This window comes from Mobula birostris, chromosome 11 (assembly GCF_030028105.1).
Source record: "Mobula birostris isolate sMobBir1 chromosome 11, sMobBir1.hap1, whole genome shotgun sequence".
Taxonomy (NCBI): domain Eukaryota; kingdom Metazoa; phylum Chordata; class Chondrichthyes; order Myliobatiformes; family Myliobatidae; genus Mobula; species Mobula birostris.
The window spans coordinates 12,099,946-12,124,320 of record NC_092380.1 but is presented as its reverse complement, the minus strand read 5'-3'; the positions used below and the strand labels follow the sequence as shown (position 1 = coordinate 12,124,320).

The following is a 24,375-nucleotide window of genomic DNA, read 5'->3' as shown; positions in this document are numbered from 1 at the left end:
TGACTTCTAGTCAGATGCCACTCCTTTTCTGGTAATTCTATTTGAAAATCCATTTCTGTAGATGAGAGAGACAGGATCAGACTTGCTATAATGTCCTGGGTTATGTAGCCTTGAAAGTTTACGGAATAAATTTTCAAAAAGATTGACTGCTGAGTCATTTAAGTATGTTCAGGGCTAGTTCAGACTATTGGCCTATAGGTAATTGAAAGTTATGGGCATCAAGGAGGTAATTGGATTTGAGAATAATGATCAAGTTGACTGTGCTCTTATTAAATGGTGGAGCAGGTAAGAGGGGCCAAATGGCTACTCCTGTTTCTTATAAGTTAAGAAATATGATACAGTTCCTCCTCAGGTTATGACAGAGTTCCATTTCTGAGAACTGTTCTTAACCCAACTAATTCGCAAGTTGGAAATGTGGCCACATGGCAATATATTTAAATAAAACCAAATGCCACCATATAGTTAAAACAGGGAGTTTAATACAACTATTGTAATTTCTCTGCAAACTGCAATGTTTACTTCAAAACCAAGTTCCCGCATGGTAAAAAAATGCCTGCAGCAGCCAACAAATCCATTCTGCCATTCTCCCAAACATGCATCCATATGTATTCACTGTCCATATGTTCGTAACCTAGGGAGGACCTGTCTTCACATCTATTTCAGGAGGAGTTAACACCTATAAGAGAATGGGGCATGTATGCAAAATAGAACTTGGAATAGAATTTTAACTGATATTTATGCTAACAAATTCTTATTTTATTTTCTCTGCAGCAATTTGGTAAAATCATAGATGTAGAAATTATATTTAATGAGCGTGGCTCAAAGGTAAGCACTATTTTAAAAACATTTCTGTGGTAACTCTTAATACCTAGAACAGCTAAAGAAGCAATTAAACTTTGTGGCAGTTTTAAAGCCATTTCCAATTAGTGGCATTTTCCAAAACTGTTCCTCTTTCACTGATCAGCTTGACAGTAGAACTGCATCTACTGTGCCTGTCATCATAGTCTTAAATTATATATTCATGAAGTTAGTATTGTTACTTATTCCTATATCTGTCCTTTATCAGTTACATTTCACTGAAACCAATTAAAGACCCAGAACTGTAGTTGCTTATCGAGACTTGCACCAGGTTGCCTTTACCAATTATATAGTTAATTATGTAGTCAAGTCTTAGTTTGCTTGTGACAGTACTTGATGCTTAGAATCATTTTGTTGATACTGTCTGTTCACTGAATCAAATCAATTTCTGGTTGATAGTGAATTAATTTGGAAAATGGTGCTTGGCTGGAAATGGTTGCTAGTCATAAAGCTATTCAGCTTAAAAAAACATTTTAGAAATTATTTTTTGATCTTTGTCCACTGCTACAAGCCTTCCCTTAAGATAATAGTTTATCATAATATTCATAGATATTAACTGTTATGGAGTTGAATTCATTCATCTCTCTTCATCCTTCCTTTTCAGATTGCTTATTTTTAAATTGTATGCCACTACAATGTAGTAGGAGTGTTGTAATTCCTAGTGTTCTCCAGTTTATCTGGAAGCAGTTCTTAAAAGCAATTTTCAAGGTAAATGATCTTTGTTTGTTCTTTCGAGAACTAGCCAACTCTGAGTCATCATTAAAGACTTTCTAACTCCAAAGTAGTTTAGAGATGGTGAAAATCATCTAACCCCTTCAGCCTTTGTACTTTGAGGCAGCAAGTATTCTGTATTGTACTTTCCATTAAGATCTATTTTAATTTCATAGAAGAGCTCCTGTGATCTCTGCAACCCTGAATTTATGGCTGCAACACCAGAGATGAGGGTCACTGGGGTGGGCTACTGCCCACAAAATAAAGTTGAAGATTCATTTAGTTCTCTTTCCCTTGCTTATAGTTGATCTGACTAATCAAAACAAAAAGGTATTAACCTCCAGCCTAATTAATGGATTCATAAAAACTGCAATTAATGCTGATTTCTCACATTTATTTTATGGACAGTTTCAGAGTTTTGGCAGCTGTCCTGCAACAACTGCAGATGCAGCAAATCATATACTTGTAAAGTCACCTTTCTAACCTTGTGTTTCTATTCATGGATCTTTGTTGGTGTCAAGGGAAATACCGTATCAGTCAGCAACATGATAACCAGCTCAGCATCAACTTCCCAGCTTGCCTTGGTGCTCACAGGCCTACTGAGGGCAATATTAAATTGAGTCATACAGTTGTAAGCTATATTCAAAATTCAAAGTACATTATCAAAAAATAATAAGCTATATCTCAGCAAAATCAAAAGTAAAGCAAAACATCCTTGATCTTCTGTGATAAAACCCCAGCTCCATTTTCAGGCTGCTGTAGAAAGGAGACAATTAATATTTAAACAACAAAATTTATACCCACAGAATATCTCACTTTTTAACTTGTGACCTCCAGCCTTTAGACACCTATATGGATAATTGTTGTTACCTCAGAACCCCCCACTCCCCTTATAATAAACTAAACATTGACAGGGAAAGATTAAGATGGTAGGGAGTGGTGGAGTGACAAAAGCCTGGTCAGATGTCATGAAATTTGAGTTTTGCTGCAATGTACAGTGCAAGATATAAAAATTACTAAAACTTATTAAAATCAATAGTACAAGGAGGCAGTGTCATGAACTGTTCACAAATCTGATGGCAGAGGGGAGATAACTGCTCTTAAAACGTTGAATACAGGTCTTAAGACTTCTCAATGCCAACAGTATGTTCATATTTGCAAATTAGGCTTGACTTAAATTAATGTGCTGCTGAACATTGAGTACAGGTAGTACAGTATTCCAGCAAAGACAGCAGTTTCATTTGGAAAGTGAACTGGAAGGCTATTTAATGTATTTATGTAGTTGGGAAATGGGAGCTAAATGTTTCTTGATGTATCATAATTTCCATTGCAGAAATGCAAAGGTTTGGGATGGAGAGAGATGACTGATTGTAACATTATGTATGATATGCAAATCATGATTAACAATTATGAAAATGTTATGTTGCAGCATTATATAAGATTTTAAAGAGGAGATCTTCCTTTTCCTTGTCCTTTACAGCAAGTTTGATATTTCACATATGCCAATAAAAAGATGCAGGTGCTGACAACGAAAAAGGAACATTGGAAATACACAACAGGTCAGGTGGCATTTAGAGTGAAAAAAGCAGTATTTCTGGTTGATGAGCTTTCATCAGAACCAGTTTCACTCCCCACAGATGTTGCTGACCTGCTGTGTATTTGCAATATATTCTGTTTTTATATCTTAACTATTTCATTGGTAATTCAGAGATTTGGAAATATCCAGCAAATGGCTCAATGTTGGATTCTTATCTGTCTTTTCCTATCTATGCTGCTAGAATCTTTGTGAACTACCTATTATTGGAGTCAAAAGTTGAAATTGCCCACATCCCCATTTAGCCACAGGAGTAAAACTTACAAAAGCTAGATCATGAAATTTATAGTGGAAGTTTAAACAAGTAGTGACAGACACCCATCTTTTTTTTCTTTGGTGACTTTGTCTTTTTCTTCATCTGTGTGACATGGTACAGAGATTGTCACAGCTCTGTGATAGTTGATACTATTTATTGCAGAGCGTTCTGTTCTACACAGCCTAGGAGCCATAGACCTCTGAGTTGTAATGGTGCTAAGTAGGGTACCATAGTTCTGAATGCAGAAAGTTATTTGTGACCTGCTCTTCTTCCCAATTTTCATATTGCATTCTGATCTCATTTAAGGTATAATAATCACTTTTGCATCTACTTTTGATTTCAGGTGCCTGTACAGGTCATAAAAATAGTCTAATGGAATATCACCTCTTTAAAACTACATTAATTTGAAATATATTTTAAGATTTAAGTTTTTTTTCTTTTTCTGGCATTATGGTGGGTGGGGGTTGTGTCTAACAGCAAAGGAGTCAGAGTGTGATCTGATTGGTTATGTTTGTGTTTTTCCAGAAATACAGGGGACCAATCGCCACAAAGTATTCTGATGTTTTATATGATTAACTATCTCACTAAAACCACTTCATGCTTAAAAATGGTTAGGAAAAATAAGATTTTTTTTATTCCTTTGATTTTATGACTAATGAAGCAACATTTTTAATACCAAGATAATATTTCTGGTGATGGACTTAGCCAGAATCCTTTCATCCCCACACCTTTTGCTTATATTTGTCAATTTCACAGCTGTCTTTGCATAGTTGCTATTCTGTACAATGGGTCCTCAGAGTCGGCCACAGATATCCAGTTTACGGAGACACACCCTACGTTGGTGTACTTGCTGTGTATGGTATCTGCAGGACCACTGCTAACCATGTCCAAACTGCTCTGATTGGGAGAAATCAGAATGAACTGATGATGAGGAGTGGCTTGCAAGAATGCTCAGGAATCTTTAGTCAGGATACAAACCATTGATAAAATGGGCACCACAGTGACATTTAAGCAATCAGTCCATTACTTGAAATGGTAGATATCTGTAAATTAGTGGAAATTAATTTTCATTGTGCTGCTGGGGTATGCAGTATTTGTTAGTTAACTTACTTTACCCTTGAAGTTGTTAATATTTTGTTCCATGCAACTTTCACATAGCTTTTTCAAAGTACTTTTAACTCCTGCTTAAGCATAGAAAATGAGTACAGGCAAGTTATTCAGCTTAACTATACTAGCCTTCACCTGCTTTCATTTGCTATTTTTTTTTAACCATCTGTAAGTAATTGTGGCATTCATACATGAAAACTCAAATCTCTAGTTCCTGTTGATTTCAACTGAAGGCACTGCCTTAAAGTCTAAAAGATCTCATGTCATAGTTAGAACTATTCCATTTCAGTTCATCTCAATCAGTGGTGTAAGTACTACCCCATCAGTTATAGAGCTGGTTTCCTGACTGACGTCATATGATAATTGTATGGACACTTGATGAAAACAGGTTTGGACTTGGCTATAATGTTTGTCCTTACATAACCAGCAGAACTGATTGCCAGGGCTTACGCACATATAAGACGCATTAGATTGCATTCGGCCCTCCATAAGCATTTTCATAGAAAATTTGGATTAATGAATGAAATTTGAATATATGACTAATTAAACTGTAAGATGCATCACAATTCTGGTGTCCTTCCATGATCATAATTGAGCCAAAGCTTAGGTATTTGCCAAAAAGTCGGATAATTTCAGCAAGCAGCATAATGTTTGTAATGTGAACAGAGGCCTCTGACTTACATTTCTACTAATTATAAACAGATCCTCGTACTGTGGTATTTGTAATTTGTTCCTTAGAAAATCACATTGATTTTGTGTTAACTTTATAATGGTAATTTACCAATGTCAAATGCTGAACTAAACATTTTTTAATTTTACCTAGTCTGGCTTAGACTCTGAGCCGAAATATAAGTCACACTTTAAAACACGCATCACAGTTAACTATGATTAGACCAGCACAATTTCTGTTGTTCACTGAAGGGGTCTGTTTCATTTGAATCCTGGTGAGATGGATGACATGGAGCAGCTTGTAGTCTGGTTCTCATTGCTCCTGTTGGTGGTAGTTGGTAGCATCACCCGTGGGATCGTGTAGGGGATCTGATTCTTGCAAAAAGCTTCACGTCATTTTTAGTTGATGAATAAGGTTTTAGATTTTAAAAATCCTCTAACGCAGCATGAAAACAACTACCCTCGACCAATCACTTTAAGCATGATTGTTTTTGCTGCTGAAACTGTGTTATTATGTGCACTGTGGTATATTGGGGATATGGTGCATGTATTCTTATGGGTTAAATTGTGTTTTCTGTCTATGAACACACAGGAGTACTGCCTTTTTTGATTTCTCGTTTTTTATATTTGTATCTAGTAACATTTATTTATCATTCTTCTGCAGGGGTTGTTGATCTACTTTTTTGACACTGCTCATCTGTGCTTGTATTTATTGCAGTTCTGAGGCCAGGTTAAAACAACAAGTTACTTGGGCTATCTCCATCTCACCTTCCCTTCCTGTATTTTTTATCATTAATATTTTGAAGCTGATGATAAAATTCTTTACATCACTCTTCAAAGAAATAAAAACCTATCTACGTTGAACTTCTAGTTTCTTTTCAAGTACCATAGGCTTCCATATGCACATGTCCAAATATAGTGAGCAAACTTGCATATGTGCTATATGCCCAACTAGGGACCAATGACTATAGAAGAAGCAGGAACAGACTAGGTTGAATATCTGTACTCTGTGCTAAATAGGTGTTTCTAAGAGCTAGTGCGCAGTAAAAGTGGTGTTGATTTTTGTGGTAGGAGAAAGGAAATCTTTACTGAGTTGACCTTTCATGGGTATAGAACATTATAAGTTAGTAAATAACAATTTTTGGAGTTTCAAGAGCCATTAGCTTTTGCTTTTTCTCAGTTCATGCTCTCATTCTACAGATGGGGGAATTATAACTGCTTACACAAAATTTGGGAAGCTAGATTCATTCAATATCTATTTCATCCTTGGGAGTTTCACAGTATCTCATAGGCAGTGAGCTCTTTTTGCATGCTCTTCACTCCTATGTGGGCAATCTGCAGTGATTCTCTACACAGGAGAACCCAATTAACATCAATGTTATAAGTTGTTAATTTCTGTGGCAATGTTTTTGGAGGAATGTATGTCAACAGGAGATCAGGAGAACGCTTTTGTTTTTCAGGTAATATCAGACGGTACAGAGATTTGCTTAATGTCACTTTTGAGAGATGGCAGCTTTGAACAAGCACAATTGCATAGTACTGCATGGAAGTTGATTAATTTATATAACCTAGATTTTCAGGCCTTCTGATCCTGCTATTGAGCTATTCTGAGGTGTAGTACAAAATAAATTTTGCAGATTTATTGTAGCAATATTCTCTAAGGCATATATCAGTTGTGGGTCACACATTAGGAGGAAGCTGTCAGTACTTGTGGGAGATTTTTCTGTTTTTTTTTAAAGAAGAGACTTGGCATACCAGAGCAATATTGGAAAAGAAAAATAAAATGGAAAAAGTAATAATTGGAATTGTTCAGGAATGTGGCACAGAGGAAATTGCAGAGGTGGGAAAGAATTTTAAGGCACAGATATTGGTTTTGGTATTTTTGTACACAATGATAGGGAGTCACTGAAGGCAATGTTGAGATGAGGGATTGGTTGTGATAATATTACAGACTTTTAATTTAAATGATTAACATTTTCCTATTTCCCATTAATTTCTGACATTACCAGATCTTGACCTGCTTTTCCCCAGTCATTCTCAGCCACATTTGTTGAAACTTTTATCATAGTTTTATTATATCAGTGTTTGCACTTGAGTGGTTTTCAAAATTTATCAGTTTTAATGTAATGTAAAAACTCTGCAACAGGAAGATGGCTTAATTGGTATAATCACTCATTCCTTATGTACACTTCACAGTAGGAGACATTATCATTATTTCGCTCCTACCCACGTTCTACTCAGCCAAAGTAAAGCCGATTGTGTAAATCTAATTAAGCCTTGGTAACCAGCAAGATTTAAAAAATCAGTAATGCGTAGGAATGGATAGGTGTAATGGAATATGGTGATTATTTACAAAACAATATGTGAACTGCACTTCGTTTTTGAATTGTTTCTTAAATTCTGCATGCTCTGAGAATTGATTGGCATGTTGCTATCAATCTAGAAATACAATCTGAACATTTTCACGAAAAGAGATAAGATATTCCCTGTAGATAAGAAATAGTTAAATATTACTACATAGTTATCTTTAGTTGCATTATATTTTTAACTAGCTCTCATTAAAAGGACAAGTGTTTTATTTAATTGTTTTTGGTAAATTATAATATTTATTAGTGAAGGATTCCATTTTGAAGTAGTTTTCAATGTTTCTTTAGATGAGATTTGTTTCATTAGACATTCATGTTAGATGCTAAGTAAGACTACTAATACAATTGAAAAGTGCACCTCTCTTCCAATATGGCATCCAAGTACTCAAGCTTCAGTGTTTAGCTTGAGAAGAACAGCCAGTAATGCTCCATTTTAACTTTTTCATTTCCTTTACTCAGCATTCTTATGACCTCTGAGTAAGATTGCTATTTAGTGCTGAATTACATTTCATTTACTTTGTCGACTAGTGTCTATTAGGAGCTAGTGTACAACTGCCAAAATTAATTCCTGTTGGGGCCGTTATAACTGTGAGTGGAGACTTCCATGCCATCTGTCTCTGCTGGCTTGAACCCAGATTTCAGAGGTGAAAAGGACAGTGTTCTGACTGTGCCATCCATTTCCCAAAACAGCAACTTCTTTCAAAGCAAGCCTACATAACATTGAATTGCATTTTATTGGACCATTCCCTGTTTAAAATATGCTGTGGTTTAGAAAACTCATGAATTGAGTGGTATTAAAAGTTGACCGGTATTTATTAGAATAGTTTGGGTAGAACAACTTCCATGTATCCTTGGGTTTATACTAAATTGTCAAAGCCTAAATATTTCCTGGCTCTGCTGGCAAACATCTAAAAGCATTTGCCCACTGATTACATCATTATCTGTATGGCCTGCTCCTTTCACACCATCAACACATGCATTTCTTTAAAGAAAAATGTCCTAGGCTATCTCTCACTTGGTCCATAAGCTGAAAATTTACTGCAGAAGATTATATATTTTGAAGGCTTTTGTAGTTGGATTATTTTTTTTATCCTCTGTGTGGCTTAGAGAGTTCTAGCTTTGATGTGATCAGCTGATTTTCCATCGGCTCCTTTCGCAGTACAGTGTGTGGCAGCTCAAATTCATCTCTCACGAACACACATTTAAATTTAATTGATACCAGTCTTCCAGGGATCAACCGACATGAAAATAGGAAAATGGTAGAAGCCGGAAGGCAAGGAGAGCTGCGTTTTGTCAACCTGCATTTCAGAATCCGATCAGAACAACTGTTAAGTCAATTTGATTTCTATCATTATTAGAATTATATTTTCAGAAAAACAAATCTGTGTTTGGAGTACTTACAAAGCTTTACCCTTCAGTTTGTCTCCCATATTTCCTGTATGGCAGACTCTAGTCAATATGTAGTTCTACAAATTCTGGTAACTCTGGCATTTCTCCAAGGGATAGGGATATTAATCACTCCTGCTATACCTGATGCGGTCTTCATTAATTAGATTTTTTGGCAGAGGTCAATGGAGAGCCATCAGCAGCAGCATACTATCTGATTTTCCAGACCCCCTACCCACCCATTGTCGTCACCTAGCAGACTTTTGAACTAAAGAATTTGCCCACCCATAATACATCATGATATTGGGTGTAGTTAAAGAGTGCTGTGGTGGCACTGCTGACATATAATATCTAGGGTGAAATGAGAAATAACAGCCAAATAAACCTGTTATTCTAGATGCTACAGCTTATAAATCTGATTTTTGCAGAATAATATCTCATGAACTGGACAGTAGTAGTTAGTGTTTTTATTAGCTATGTAAAATATGTGCTTTGGGGCTCACCTACTAGAACAATCACTGAAATGGCTAATCGGCATAAATACTAATTATAGATAATGCACAAGAACACCTTTTTTAAAAAAATAAATTTGAATATGCGTACTACTGACCTCTGGTGTGCTCACTAAAGTTCTATATCCTGTTCTTTGCCGCTTTATCCATCACTCTCCTTTTCCCACAAAAAGCTGTCCCAAACTCCCAATTACTAATGAGCAGCCCAAGTAATGAGTACGGTTTTGCTTGGCCTCGTCGCTTACCTTTTTTTTTAAAAATTTTTTTTTAATTTTCCAAGAAACATGCATGAGGATGAGAGAGAAGAGTATTGCTGATTGTGGTCATGTACTTGTTCTATTTATAATGATGTGCATGTTGTTCTCCCCCCTTCTCCCGCCGCATGCAGGGATTCGGGTTCGTAACTTTCGAATCTAGTGCTGATGCCGACAGGGCGAGGGAGAAATTACACGGCACGGTGGTTGAGGGCCGTAAAATAGAGGTGCATGTCTTAAAAAAAATTGTTTCCTTCTATACATTTACTTTAAATGTCTTGCCTCACTTTTTATTTTATACACTGGTTGTTCGATGGTCATCTTATGTGCGTCATTGTTCTAACTCCTCCTTTACCCTTCAATCTCTTTTTTGCACTCATTAATTTACACAGTAATTCTTCCTGCCTTGCTGACCAGATTATGTTTGTTTTTATTTGGCCTCTGTTGTGCAAGGCTCTTTTCTGTTTTGTTTTTGCAATGAGAATGTCCAGTTTTACCTCCGTGTCTTTCAAAGCAGGGTGCAAATAGGTTCCCTTGGTTTTAAGAGGTAAAAACTACCGAAACACAAAATGAAATGAGTCAGTTTTCTCCAATGCAGTGCTGAGGGTGAATCCATTAGTGGAGTTGGCCTCTCCTTTTATAAACAAGAGGTGGAGTGGAGCTTCTTTGGACAGCTTTTCCAAGCAGCCGCAGGTGGCCTTAGATCAGTGTTCTGAACAACTTGGAATGTGTATCATAAAATATGAAAGAATGAATAATTAAAACAAAGTAAGTTATTCTTTCTCTATTTTTTTTAAAAAGAGAAAGTACCCACTGTTTCCTTGCCTCTGGCCTATTAAGAGCCAGTTAAATCTGCAGACAGCTTGGAGTATCTTTGTCCAAAGAGGATCTGAAGCCTGATTAATGTTTCATAATTTTGGATAGAACTTTCTTAATTTCCAAAGAACTTTAGGTCTCAGATTTCCTCCTCAGCTCTGCCTTGTATGCAGACTGGTCTTTATGAATTATTTAAAGCCTTTTGAGTAAGATGTTTGCATATTTTGCTTTTTTTTTATATTTCCCTCCTCGATGATGTAGCGTTTAGGGCCCTTCACTTGAGTCACAGTAACCATGGTAACTATACATGCTGGCGATGGTACGCAAGGGGGTAAGTGAACCAAAAAGGAAAACAAAACAAACGAACACAAACAAAAAGGAAACCCATCTGCCATTTCACGTTTAACGCTACGAATGTGACTTGACTTGTCGTTTTCCCCTTTTCCAATGCTGTTTTTTGGTGCCGCCTGTACTGGATTGTACATTTTTTTTTTTTTTTTAAGCAGCCTGAGCTATATTTAGTGGTTGATTGATGGTGACTCCTCCACATCTTACTCAGAGTTTTAACTACGGTTTTGCTGATTAATGCACCCTTTCTTTGTGTTTGTTTGTCCTTGTTCCCTCTCTCTCCCTTTCCTTGTATGTCACGCCTGTGAATGGTTACTCTGTTTCTCTGGGATTGTGCCTCCTTCTCTATTGGCTCAATGTGTGGCTTCTCCAATGGTTCTTGGCCCTTGGTGCTCATGTTGCACACTGCTGGAAAACTGACTTTTGCCCTCACCTAATGTTTAAACCCCATCACTACTATACTTTTAATTTAAGGTTTTTTTTGGCATGTTCCTTCTTTCATTGTTTTGTCCCATGGTTTTTAGATCTGTTTGTGCGTGGCCAAACAAAGGTAAACCTAGTATTTCTCAGGCTAATAACTGTGTAGACCTTTGATGAATGAGAGTGTATTTTGTGGTGTTCTGATTGGTCCCTGATCAACGATCACCCATTGACACTGACTTTTAATATAAAATTTAACTAATCGATTTTTCTTCCAAATAACATTTTTATTCCGAATTAAATAAAGATGAAATTTGGGAAATGACAATATTTCTTTGTTAAAAATATTCTTTAAATGGGATTCCATTGCCTTGATTTATTTTTTAATCTTCTCCTGCAGGTGCTGATACGTGCTAGCTTATGATTCTGTTGCCACCACCTGCTCTCTGGTACATAAGTCCTCCCCACAAGTGGCACTGCTTACTTGTGAGGCTAGCAAGCAAGTGTCATCAGGCTGTTCAGTTTTGAAGGAACATCACAGTTAAGGCTGATCTTCTTGTCACCTAGCATGCTAATGCCAGCAGAAGTTAGTTACTGGATCTTTGTTCATTTGCCCTAATACATGGCTCACTGACAGATTTTGCCACTGCTATGAAGTGCCTTTGAACGTTTTGCTCTGTTAAGGGTGCTCTGTTACAGCTGTTGTTTAGGATAGCAAATTTGAGAAATATTGGTTGATTTAAATGCCTTCCCTTTTAACCTTTATGACCTGACTAAAGCACTATTGCCATCACCCTGGCTTAAATTGACATTCCCTGCCCCTGGGATTGAGCATGTTCCCTCCCTGCTCTTCTAGGGCTGTTTTCTGTTTACCCATTGAATCAATTGGTATGCCTGTTACTCAATCTTAAATAACTAAATGTTAGCAATAACTATAACTGGGTCTCAAAGCAGCAAAGATGGGATGATATAAAAGGGTTCTTTAAAAAGCTTTACTGCTATTGAGGGACAAGAGAGAGTCCTGACTCTAATGGAAAAGGAAAGCAAAACCTTGATCAAAAATATTGATCAGAAATTATTTTTTAAAATAGAATGCAGCAAATGCTCAGCAGGTCGGTCAAGCTGTTGGGAAAGAGGTGGAGTTAACATTGATACAGTTGTATCAGAAACTGGCTTAATTCCTATCTGAAATAGGGCAAAGGTAACATTGGAGTGAAGATGCTAAACTAGACGGAAGGGAGGGGTAAGGCGGAGGGTGAATTTAGAAATGATTTAGCAAAAGTGGACTGTGAAACAGCTACTTAAAGGTAAACTAATATGAGTAGTGTGATGCATTTAGGAAGGAGATTCAGGGTTTGCAGTTTAATGTATTTTCACAAAGGAAAAGTATGAGACTGCCAAATCTAGATTTAAACTAGTTGATGCGGAACTGGGATCTGGAACTCACGGTCAGAAAGAATGAAAGAGGCATCACATTTGAAAAGTGTTTGTGTTCTTCCAGCAACACACATCAAAGTTGCTGGTGAATGCAGCAGGCCAGGCAGCATCTCTAGGAAGAGGTACAGTTGACGTTTCGGGCCGAGATCCTTCGTCAGGACTCCAGCACCTGATTGTATACCAGATGTGGTAAATAGATATAGGTTGGGGCCCTCTTTTTCACCCTTCATAGAGTAGGCCAAATGTTCTTCTTCTGAATCATATGTTTTTCTGTAATCTCAGTATATCTGGACTTGAGAAATATGAAACCATTTTACACTGATAAATGTTAGTTTTCCTATCTTCATTCATGCTAGCTTATCAAAAGGCACACTTTTTAGTTTTTGAGGGCAATGTCTAGTTTCCTATCTTTGCAGTACACTCTTTAAAATATCATTCTGCATCTAATGTTCCTGTAATTCATCTACAGTGAATAGGTATAGTTTATTCATTTCATTTACATAACTGAAAGTGACCAAATATAGATAGAACCAGGCCAACCACTGATTTGGGACCTACCAGAATAAAAACATCATTTTTGTAGCGTCTTCTTTAACATGTTAATATTCCTTGGAAGCACTGAGAGCTAATGCACTGAACTCATCTCTAAGACCCAAGTTCACCATCATCAGTGAAGGATTTTATGTGCTCTGATTGCTGTCTTTATGTCACTTGGAAGGCATTATACACATGTTGCAAGAAAGCTTGAAGGAATCAGCATGTATGTAGTGAATATTGAGAGGTAAATTTCACAGGCTGTAAATAAAGTGAGTTCCAGAGAGGTTCTTCAGAAACATTCTCAAACTCCCTTACAGTTAAACTGAAGTTTGAAAAAGTGAATCTCATGAACCATTTAGTTGTGCTAGCTTTCTGAGCTTTTTTAACTGATAATTCTGCCCTGTTATGTGTGCTGGTTTTCCTTCTCCAAGAAGGCAGGATATTGAACTCCATTATGAAAGTCACTAAACCTGCTCACAGCAAGCACCCAATAAGACAATGTATCCCAGGTCGCAACAAAATGCTGCATGTGTCATCTCCCCTCTTTTTTTAAACAAATTATTTTAAATGTGCCTTTGGTTGCTGTGTTTCCATCCAGACACGATAATATCTACTCTAAACACTATTTGAATACTATTAACTCTTCTCATCATCCTCTGTAGAGTGTTAACCCAGCTTTTGCGGTCTCATGCCTCACCCCGCTAACATTCTGCCCTTCCTGCAAGGGCTTATTTAGCATCAGTTTGAAGTGTGGTCTGCTCAGAATTGAATGCAATTCTCCACTTGAACCCCAACCAACAATTGACAAGGACCAGTTCACTCCATCCTCCCGCCACCCCACTAGGAATAGGGTTCCCCTCGTCCTCATCTACCACCCCACCAGCCTCCGGGTCCAACATATTATTCTCCGTAACTTCCGCCACCTCTAACGGGATCCCACCACTAAGCACATCTTTCCCTCCCCCCCCCCCGCTTTCCGTAGGGATTGCTCCCTACGCGACTCCTTTGTCCATTCGTCCCCCCCCCCCCATCCCTCCCCACTGATCTCCCTCCTGGCACTTATCCTTGTAAGCGGAACAAGTGCTACACATGCCCTTAGACTTCCTCCCTTACCACCATTCAGGGCCCCAGACAGTCCTTCCAGGTGAGGCGACACTTCACCTGTGAGTCGACTGGGGTAATATACTGCGTCTGGTGCTCCCGATGTGGCCTTCTATATATTGGCGAGACCCGACGCAGACTGGGAGACCGCTTTGCTGAACACCTATGCTCTGTCCGCCAGAGAAAGCAGGATCTCCCAGTGGCCACACATTTTAATTCCACATCCCATTCCCATTCTGATATGTCTATCCACAACCGCCTCTACTGTAAGGATGAAGCCACACTCAGGTTGGAGGAACAACACCTTATACTCTGTCTGCGTAGCCTCCAACCTGATGGCTTGAACATTGAATTCTCTAGCTTCCGCTAATGCCCCAACTCCCCCTCGTACCCCATGCGTTATTTATTTATTTATCTACACACATTCTTTCTCTCTCTCTCTCTCCTTTTTCTCCCTCTGTCCCTCTGACTATACCCCTTGCCCATCCTCTGGGTTTTTTTCCCACCTTCCCTTTTTCCTTCTCCCTGGACCTCCTGTCCCATGATCCCCTCATATCCCTTTTGTCAATCACCTGTCCAGCTCTTGGCTCCATCCCTCCCCCTCCTGTCTTTTCCTATCATTTTGGATCTCCCCCTTCCCCTCCCACTTTCAAATCTCTTACTAGCTCTTCCTTCAGTTAGTCCTGACGAAGGGTCTCGGCTGGAAATGTCAACTGTACCTCTTCCTAGAGATGCTGCCTGGCCTGCTGTGTTCACCAGCAACTTTGATGTGTGTTGAGAATAACTTCCTTGTTTTGTCTTGTTTCCCTTTTGATATCTGTAAAATCAAACTTTGCAAAGGCTTTTTGAGAACTTTCATAACTTTTCCTGCCATTGTCAAAGGTATACATTCCTAGCATCCAATTTTGAACATGAGCCCCCTCCCCTCACTAATACAGGTCCATAATCCCTTATCCGAAATCCTTGGGGCTGGTTGCATTTCGGAATTCAGAATTTTTCAGATTTCAGACCCCCTGTCCTCTACCCCCCCCCCCCCACCCCGCCGATACCAAAAAAACACGTATGCTCAAGTCCCTGTTTAACCTCTCTCAGTGCGGTGGACTTTAGGACCCGACGGCGCACCAAACCTACACACACATACTTTAAATCATCTCTAGATTACTTATAATACCTAACACAATGTAAATGCTATGTAAATAGTTGTTATACTGTATTGTTTAAGGAATAATGACAAGAAAAAATTCTATTTCCAACAAAAACATTCAATAAAACATTAAAATATACAGCTTCAAATGAACCGAATCAAACGCATGGTAAATGACTTATTGGAATAAATGTAGAACATCACTGTCACTGTGGCTATCAAACTTCAGTAATTTGTCTTTCTGTTTATTTAAGTCATTTACAGTGGTAGTTCCGACACTATTTTCTTCAGTAAGACGCCGCACAGACACACCACGATCAAGCTTCTGCAATAACTCCACTTTCTACGTTATTGATAATGATGGATGCTACCTTTTCTTTCTTTATATCTTTTTCAATCTTTTTATTAGTTTCATAATGATAAACATACCATAGTATTGATACAAAGTTGTTGGGATTACATTGTTATGATTAACATAATTAAATATAAACCCATTTTACACATGGGTATTAAACTCCCAATCATACAGGATGCAAATGTAATATACAAAAAAAAGGAAAAAATCATGAAAAAGGAAAAAAATATATAAAAATATACCCCAAAAGAAAAACTAACTTAAACAGTGTTAATCAACTAAACTAAGAAAAAAGACATGGGCTGTTATATAACATCAAAAAAAAAAGGAACCATTAGTGTTGTCAACTCCGTTCCTCTCAACATATATTAAAAAAGAATAGAATAAGTTTGGAAAGGTCAAATTACATCATATGATTATATATTGATTTACAACCTCACCCTATTACTGCAATTTTTGGGTTACTGATGATAGAATCAAGTCACTTAACCTCTTCAGCTCGTCAGATGATTGCATTTCTTACATTAATGGCTAGAAGATCCATTTTGCTGAATTGGAAAGAGATTAATCCTTCCACCACATTTCATTGGTTCTCTCAAACTATGTAGTGTTTAAACTTAGAAAAAATTAGAAGTGTTATTTAAGATCCCTCTATTAAATTTGTAAAGACTTGGAGGCCATTTATTCAACATTTTCATATGATGCTTCCTTCTCTTTTTCTCATTGTTACCCATAGGGGTACCTCCAGCTCTTTTTGACATTTTCACAGTGAAATTAAACACAAAGTCAACAGTGAACACAAAATATCAGCGAAAAGCAAATGCACATGTAACCAGTACGAGCACTGAGCCACAACTGACGTCTGGCAGCCTCTGCTAGTGCAGCCCCGTCACACCTGAGTGACGTCAATTGTTGGCGAAAAAAAACTTCGGTTTTCAGAGCTTTTTGGATTTCAGAATTTCGGATAAAGGAATGTCCACCTGTACTGCTTTTGAATTGTTTTGTCTCCCTGTCCTCACAAAATTTAATTTGCTGTGCATTAATTAATTTCTGATTGTGTGTATTTTCCTGAGCTTGCATTATCCTCAAGTTTATTGCATTTTCAAACACAATTGTACTATACCTGATCTTTCTGTTGAGCAGTTCCAATGACTTGGCATAATTTTCTGTCCTAACTTATTGTCGTCTTACGAAAGAGGTATAAACTCTGGAGATGATTGTCTGAACTACAGGCAAAGGAATGACATGTTACCAGTCTGACGAATAGATTACCTAATATTTTTAACAATTCATTTTGCACCACAGAGGTTATTCACTGTAAAGTAAGTCCATATATTGCTACTGATTTGTCCCCTCCTTCAAAGAAACTCCAAGCAAACAAACTGTTCAGATTTTTATTGGCTATTTCAGTGTAAAATCATGTCAATTCAGTTGTTCAATGCAGAGAGAATTGGAAATTATTTGCCTGAGAAACAAAGGTTTACATTTGAGTGTCCTCCTTGAAAATGTTTTAAAATATTTTGAATATAATTAATAATATCTGATAATATATATTGAGATAAAAAGTAAATTGTAAATTTCTTTCTAATTCAAATAATATTGTGACCGTAGTAGTTAGAGTAAATCTTCATTGATTTTGCTAGACCTTGCATGTTCTGTAGTTTCAAACTCTGACCTTTTCCTTGTTTAACATGCTGGTTCTATGTTGATCTGTGAACCTCAGGTAAACAATGCCACAGCTCGTGTGATGACTAATAAGAAGATGGTGAGCCCTTATGCAAATGGTAGGTATTTTAATGATTGTACAAATGTAGCGGCCTTTTTTAAAGATTGTGTGATATTGGGATGCATTTTTTGTAGGCATTTACAGAGGAAAACAAAGAAATCCATAGAACTTTATGAAAAACTGTACATTGACAAAGACTCAGAAACAATCAATGTGCAAAAGATTACAAAAATATAATAGAACACAAGTTGTAAAGAATCCTTGAAAGTGTTGGTATAGTTTCAAGCATTGGCACAAGCTAAGCAATTCTAAATAATATGCTACTATCTTACAGAAACAAATCTTTAATTATCCATTTTTAGTTTGCAGGCACTTGACCAATTAAGCTGTACTGAGAAGATTTTGAAGCTTAACTTTACCGCTGTGTACGCCCTGTTTTATTTACTGCATTTGCCAATTAGACCAGCCTTGTATTAACTAGCATATGCAGAAGTACCTGAATTTACTTGACAGAGCAATGTCCCTAGTGACTTTAGCCTAGGATTAAGAAAACTGTTGAAGAATTTCGTTTGTAATCTTTACAACTGATGCTGGGATAGCCCTGTGATGAGTGTTCAGAATTAACTGCTAAATTAGTTGAGACCAACATCTGGGGGGGGGCGGAATGTTGGGTGCTGGATGGAGAGATTTCCAGTACAAAATCTGCAAGCGTTGATTGACCTTGTAGATTTTTGTGGTCCAATAAAGACTTGTTCATAAGGTTGGTTGGCTTGTAATAAGCCTACAGTGAAATTATTGCCATTTCATTTGAAGGTCAACTGTAAAGAAAGGCCATTAAGGCAATGTGTTGAGAAGCTGCTACTTCTCATGGAACTTTTTCTCTGCATTCGTATATACCCTGAGGCAAAGTGCTTCTGAAAATAATATAGTTCAGTTTTGTTACTGGATTACTGAGTGCAGTGTTTTTAAGCAAGAAAAAATAGATTGCACTTTTAAGTAGCAGAACAGCCCAAGGCATTTCACAGGAACATTTGTCAGACAAAGCTGACGCTGAGTCATATTAAAGGTATGCAGGGAAATGACCAAAAAAAAGTCAAAAAGTTTCTTAGAGAAAGAAAAGGAGACAGAGGGGGTTTGTGGGGAAATTCCAGAGGTTAGCAATCTGCTTAACTGAATGCATGGGTGACAAAATTGAAGGACATTAATGAGATCAAAAGGCCAGAATACCTTGGAGGGTTTTCTACTGGAAGGAAATTGGGAAGTATTAGATTATGAAGAAAATGGAAAATAAATTTGTGCATTTTAAATAAATCCTTTGCTTAAATGGGAGCCAATGTAATTGGTGTCAAACAGGATTAGTGCAATGTAGGGCATAGAGAGAAGTGCTTTGGATGAATTAAGATGGAGGGTGACATAGTTAATTCAGAAACAAAGGTTCTGAACTTAAAGAAGGGTAACTTTGAAGGTATGAGATGTGAATTAGCTAAGATAGACTGGCAAATGATACTTAAAGGGTTGACGGTGGATATGCAATGGCAAGCATTTAAAGATCGCATGGATGAACTACCACAATTGTTTATCCCAGTTTGGCAAAAGAATAAACCAGGGAAGGTAGTGCACCCGTGGCTGACAAGGGAAATTTGGGATAGTATCAATTCCAAAGAAGAAACATACAAATTAGCCAGAAAAAGCGGCACATCTGAGGACAGGGGAGAAATTCAGAGTCCAGCAGAGGAGGACAAAGGGCTTAATTAGGCAAGGGAAAAAAGATTATGAGAGAAAGCTGGCAGGGAACATAAAAACTGACTATAAAAGCTTTTATAGATATATGAAAAGAAAAAGATTGGGTAAGACAAATGTAGGTCTCTTACAGTGAGAAACAGGTGAATTGATCATGGGGAACAAGGACATGGCAGACCAATTGAATAACTACTTTGGTTCTGTCTTCACTAAGGAGGACATAAATAATCTTCAGGAAATAGTAGGGGACCGAGGGTCTAGTGAGATGGAGGAACTGAGGGAAATGCATGTTAGTAGGGAAGTGGTGTTAGGTAAATTGAAGGGATTAAAGGCAGATAAACCCCCAGGGCCAGATGGTCTGCATCCCAGAGTGCTTAAGGAAGTAGCCCAAGAGATAGTGGATGCATTGGTGATAATTTTTCAAAACTCTTTAGATTCTGGACTAGTTCCCGAAGATTGGAGGGTGGCTAATGTAACCCCACTTTTTAAAAAACGAGTGAGAGAGAAACTGAGGAATTACAGACCGGTTAGCCTAACATCGGTGGTGGGGAAAATGCTAGAGTCAGTTATCAAAGATGTGATAACAGCACATTTGGAAAGCGGTAAAATCATCGGACGAAGTCAGCATGGATTTGTGAAAGGAAAATCATGTCTGACGAATCTCGGACTTTTTTGAGAATGTAACTAGTGGATAGGGGAGAAACGGGATGTGGTATATTTGGATTTTCAAAAGGCTTTTGACAAGGTCCCACACAGGAGATTAGTGTGCAAACTTAAAGTACACGGTATTGGGGGTATGGCATTGATGTGGATAGAGAATTGGTTGGCAGACAGGAAGCAAAGAGTGGGAATAAACGGGACCGTTTCAGAGCAGCAGGCAGTGACTAGTGGGGTACCGCAAGGCTCAGTGCTGGGACCCCAGTTGTTTACAATATATATTAATAGCTTAGACGAGGGGATTAAATGCAGCATCTCCAAGTTTGAGGATGACACAAAGCTGGGCAGCAGTGTTCGCTGTGAGGAGGATGCTAGGAGGATGCAGGGTGACTTGGATAGGTTAGGTGAGTGGGCAAATTCATGGCAGATGCAATTTAATGTGGATAAATGTGAAGTTGTCCACTTTGGTGGCAAAAACAGGAAAACAGATTATTATCTGAATGGTGGCCGATTAGGAAAAGGGGAGGTGCAACGAGACCTGGGTGTCATTATACACCAGTCATTGAAAGTGAGCATGCAGGTACAGCAGGCGGTGAAAAAGGTGAATGGTGTGCTGTCATTCGTAGCAAGAGGATTTGAGTACAGGAGCAGGGAGGTACTACTGCAGTTGTACAAGGCCTTGGTGAGACCACATCTGGAGTATTGTGTGCAGTTTTGGTCCCCTAATCTGAGGAAAGACATTCTTGCCGTAGAGGGAGTACAAAGAAGGTTCACCAGATTGATTCCTGGGATGGCAGGGCTTTCATAGATGAAAGACTGGATCGACTAGGCTTTATACTCACTGGAATTTAGAAGATTGAGGGGGGATCTTATTGAAACTTATAAAATTCTAAAGGGATTGGACAGGCTAGATGCAGGAAGATTGTTCCCAATGTTAGGCAAGTCCAGAACGAGGGGTCATAGTTTAAGGATGAAGGGGAAGCCTTTTAGGACTGAGATGAGGAAAAACTTCTTCATGCAGAGAGTGGTGAATCTGTGGAATTCTCTGCCACAGGAAACAGTTGAGGCCAGTTCATTCGCTATATTTAAGAGGGAGTTAGATATGGCCCTTGTGACTAAAGGGATCGGGGGTATGGACAGAAGGCAGGTACAGGGTTCTGAGTTGGATGATCAGCCATGATCATACTGAATGGCGGTGCGGGCTCGAAGGGCCAAATGGCCTACTCCTGCACCTATTTTCTATGTTTCTGTGAATTCGGTTAAACTTTGAAGAATGTGGATGTCTGACTGTGAAGGCTGAAATAGTGAAGTCTTATGACATGGTACCAAAGGCATGGATGAGGCTTTCACTGGCAAATTAAGGGAGAGTTGGAATCAAACAATTCAGACTGGTTAGACTGTCTTTTTGATGGCACTGATATGCAGTCAAAACTTTATCTCATGTCATATTTCAGATAGAACATAGAAAACCTACAGCACAATGCAGGCCCTTCGGCCTACAATGCTGTGCCAAACTTGTACTTTAGAAATTACCTAGGGTTACCCATAGCCCTCTATTTTTCAAAGGTCTACGTACTTACCCAAGAATCTATTGAAAGACTCTATAGTATCTGCCTCCACCACCACCGCTGGCAGCCCATTCCACGCACTCACCACTCTCTGCGTTTTTAAAAAAAAAACTTACCCCTGACATCTCCTCTGTAGCTACTTCCAAGCACCTTAAAACTGTGGCCTCTCGTGTTAGCCATTTCAGCCCTGGGAAAAAGTCTCTGACTATCCACGATCAATGCCTCTCATCATCTTATACACCTCTATCAGGTCACCATTCATCCTCCGTCGCTCCAAGGAGAAAAGGCCAAGTTCACTCAACCTATCCTCATAAGGCATGCTCCCCAATCCAGGCAACATCCTTGTAAATCTCCGCTGCACCCTTTCTATAGTTTCCACATCCTGTAGTGAGGTGGCCAGAACTAAGCACAGTACTCCAAGTGGGATCTGACCAGGGTCCTATATACAGTGGTATGCAAAAGTTTGGGCACCCCTGGTCAAAATTTCTGTTACTGTGAATAGCTAAGCGAGTAAAAGATGACCTGATTTCCAAAAGGCATAAAGTTAAAATTGACACATTTCTTTAATATTTTAAGCAAGATTACTTTTTTATTTCCATTTTTTTACAGTTTCAAAATAACAAAAAAGGAAAGGGGCCTAAAGCAAAAGTTTGGGCACCCTGCATGGTCAGTCCTTAGTAACACCCCCTTTGGCAAGTATCACAGCTTGTAAACGCTTTCTGTAGCCAGCTAAGAGTCTTTCAATTCTTGTTTGGGGGATTTTTGCTCATTCTTCCTTGCAAAAGGCTTCTAGTTCTGTGAGATTCTTGGGTCGTCTTGCATGTACTGCTCTTTTGAGGTCTATCCACAGATTTCCGATGATGTTTAGGTCGGGGGACTGTGAGGGCCATGGCAAAACCTTCAGCTTGCGCCTCTTGAGGTAATCCATTGTGGATTTTGAGGTGTGTTTAGGATCATTATCCTGTTGCAGAAGCGGTCCTCTATTTTAACTTCATCAGTCCACAGGACTTGTTTCCAAAATGCATCAGACTTGTTTAGATGTTCCTTTGAACTTCTTGAATAGAACTTTTTGGCCGCAATGAGCAAAGGTATGTTTGGAGAAAAAAGGGTGCAGAATTTCATGAAAAGAAACACCTCTCCAACTGTTAAGCACAGGGGTGGATCGATCATGCTTTGGGCTTGTGTTGCAGCCAGTGGCACAGGGAACATTTCTCTGGTAGAGGGAAGAATGAATTCAATTAAATACCAGCAAATTCTGGAAGCAAACATCACACTGTCTGTAAAAAAGCTGCCGATGAAAAGAGGATGGTTTCTACAACAGGATAATGATCCTAAACACACCTCAAAATCCACAGTGGACTACCTCAAGAGGCGCAAGCTGAAGGTTTTGCCATGGCCCTCACAGTCCCCCGACCTAAACATCATCGAAAATCTGTGGATAGACCTCAAAAGAGCAGTGCATGCAAGACGGCCCAAGAATCTCAGAACTGGAAGCCTTTTGGAAGGAAGAATGGATGAAAATCCCCCAAACAAGAATTGAAAGACTCTTAGCTGGCTACAAAAAGCGTTTATGAGCTGTGATACTTGCCTAAGGGGGTGTTACTAAGTACTGACCAAGCAGGGTGCCCAAACTTTTCCTTGGGCCCTTTTCCATTTTTTTTAATTTTGAAACTGTAAAAGATGGAAATAAAAATGTAATCTTAAAATATTAAAGAAATGTGTCATCTTTAACTTTATGCCTTTTGGAAATCAGGTCATCTTTTACTCGCATAGCTATTCACAGTAACAGGAATTTTGACCAGGGGTGCCCAAACTTTTGCATGCCACTGTAGCTGTAACATTACCTCTCAGCTCTTGAACTCAGTCCCACGGTTGATGAAGGACAATACACCGTATGCGGCTTTAACCACACAGTCAACCTGTGCAGCAGCTTTGAGTGTCCTATGGACTCAAACCCCAAGATTCCTCAGATCCTCTACGCTACCAAGAGTCTTACCATTAATACTATATTTTACCATCATATTTGACCTACCAGAATGAACCAGCTCACACTTTTCTGGGTTGAACTCTGTCTGCCACTCCTCAGCCCAGTTTTGCATCCTGTTGATGTCCCGCTGTAACCTCTGATGGGCCTCTGCACCAGGGGTCCCCAACCTTTTGCGCACCGCGGACCAGTTTAATATTGACAATATTCTTGCCGACGGTGGGGTGGGGGGGGTGTTCAAGTTCAACAGTGCGTGACGGGGAATGAGGAAAGGTGCAGCTGACTCATACCGTTTCGTATCGCCAAATCATATCATTTCCGCGCGGCCCGGTAGTACATACTCGCGGCCTGGTGGTTGGGGACTACTGTACATTATCCACAACACCCCCAACCTTTGTGTCGTCAACAAATTTACTAACCCATCCCTCCACTTCCTCATCCAGGTCATTTATAAAAATCACGAAGAGAAGGGGTCCCAGAACAGGTCCCTGAGGCACACCACTGATCACCGATCAAAAATGTAGAATTTCTGACTCAGCTTCAAATATATGTGACAGAGAGGGATGGGGTCAATAGCGAAATGTAAGCAGAGAGTGCTGAAAATGATCGTCAGTTCTTCAAGGAAATTTCTCATAGGCTATATCAAGTTGTGAACAACTAATGTTGCAAAGACAGGAGTTAAAGTGTGCATTGATGGTTACAGAGCTGAAGAGGAGGAAAGTGATTTCTGTGGAATATTAATGAATTTACAAATTTCAGGTAACTAACTCCTTTTCTGATTCCACCTGTCACCTGCCATCCTTTGTATCTACAATAACCCCTGCTCTTC

At 38.8% G+C, this 24,375-nt stretch overlaps 1 protein-coding gene across 9 annotated transcripts in view; it reads left to right on the top strand.

Annotated features, from left to right (window-relative positions):
• Positions 1 to 24,375, top strand: part of LOC140204816 (RNA binding protein fox-1 homolog 2-like) — a 286,828-nt gene that overhangs the window by 212,840 nt on the left and 49,613 nt on the right. For all 9 annotated transcript variants that reach the window (XM_072271636.1, XM_072271635.1, XM_072271640.1 and 6 more), the window contains 3 exons: positions 772 to 825; positions 9,848 to 9,940; positions 17,595 to 17,655. In XM_072271636.1, coding sequence (XP_072127737.1) covers positions 772 to 825; positions 9,848 to 9,940; positions 17,595 to 17,655 — 208 coding nt within the window. The remainder of the gene's footprint in view (positions 1 to 771; positions 826 to 9,847; positions 9,941 to 17,594; positions 17,656 to 24,375) is intronic.